This window comes from Gavialis gangeticus, unplaced genomic scaffold, assembly GCF_001723915.1.
Source record: "Gavialis gangeticus isolate Ggan-Ray unplaced genomic scaffold, GavGan_comp1, whole genome shotgun sequence".
Lineage (NCBI taxonomy): Eukaryota > Metazoa > Chordata > Crocodylia > Gavialidae > Gavialis > Gavialis gangeticus.
Window position 1 is genome coordinate 71,566,456 of NW_017729022.1, and position 243 is coordinate 71,566,698.

The 243-nt window shown below is 71.2% G+C and overlaps 1 protein-coding gene across 1 annotated transcript in view; it reads right to left on the reverse strand.

Moving 5' to 3' along the window:
• The window catches only part of ASCL1 (achaete-scute family bHLH transcription factor 1), a 3,301-nt gene extending 3,126 nt beyond the window's left edge, over positions 1-175 (reverse strand). The window contains exon 1 of the mRNA XM_019515359.1: positions 6-175. Within this exon, the coding sequence (XP_019370904.1) occupies positions 6-102 (97 nt within the window). The 5' untranslated portion in view covers positions 103-175. The remainder of the gene's footprint in view (positions 1-5) is intronic.
• Positions 176-243: the final 68 nt, after the last annotated feature.

The window sequence follows — 243 nt, forward strand, 5'->3', positions numbered from 1 at the left end:
CTGCTGCGCGCCCCGGGGGGCTGCGAAGAAGCAGGCGGGCTGCAGGAAGGGCTGCGGCTGGCTGGCGCTGCTGTCCATCTTGGCAGGGCTGCCGCTGGCCATTGGCAGCCGCAGGGGAGCGGGGCGCCCGGCGGCTGCGGCTGGCCCGGGAGGTGGCGGGGGGGAAAGGGAGAAAGGAGGGAAGGGAAAAAGAAAAAAAAAAAAGCAAGGCAGCAAGGGCAGGGGGGGACGGCGCGGGGCCTG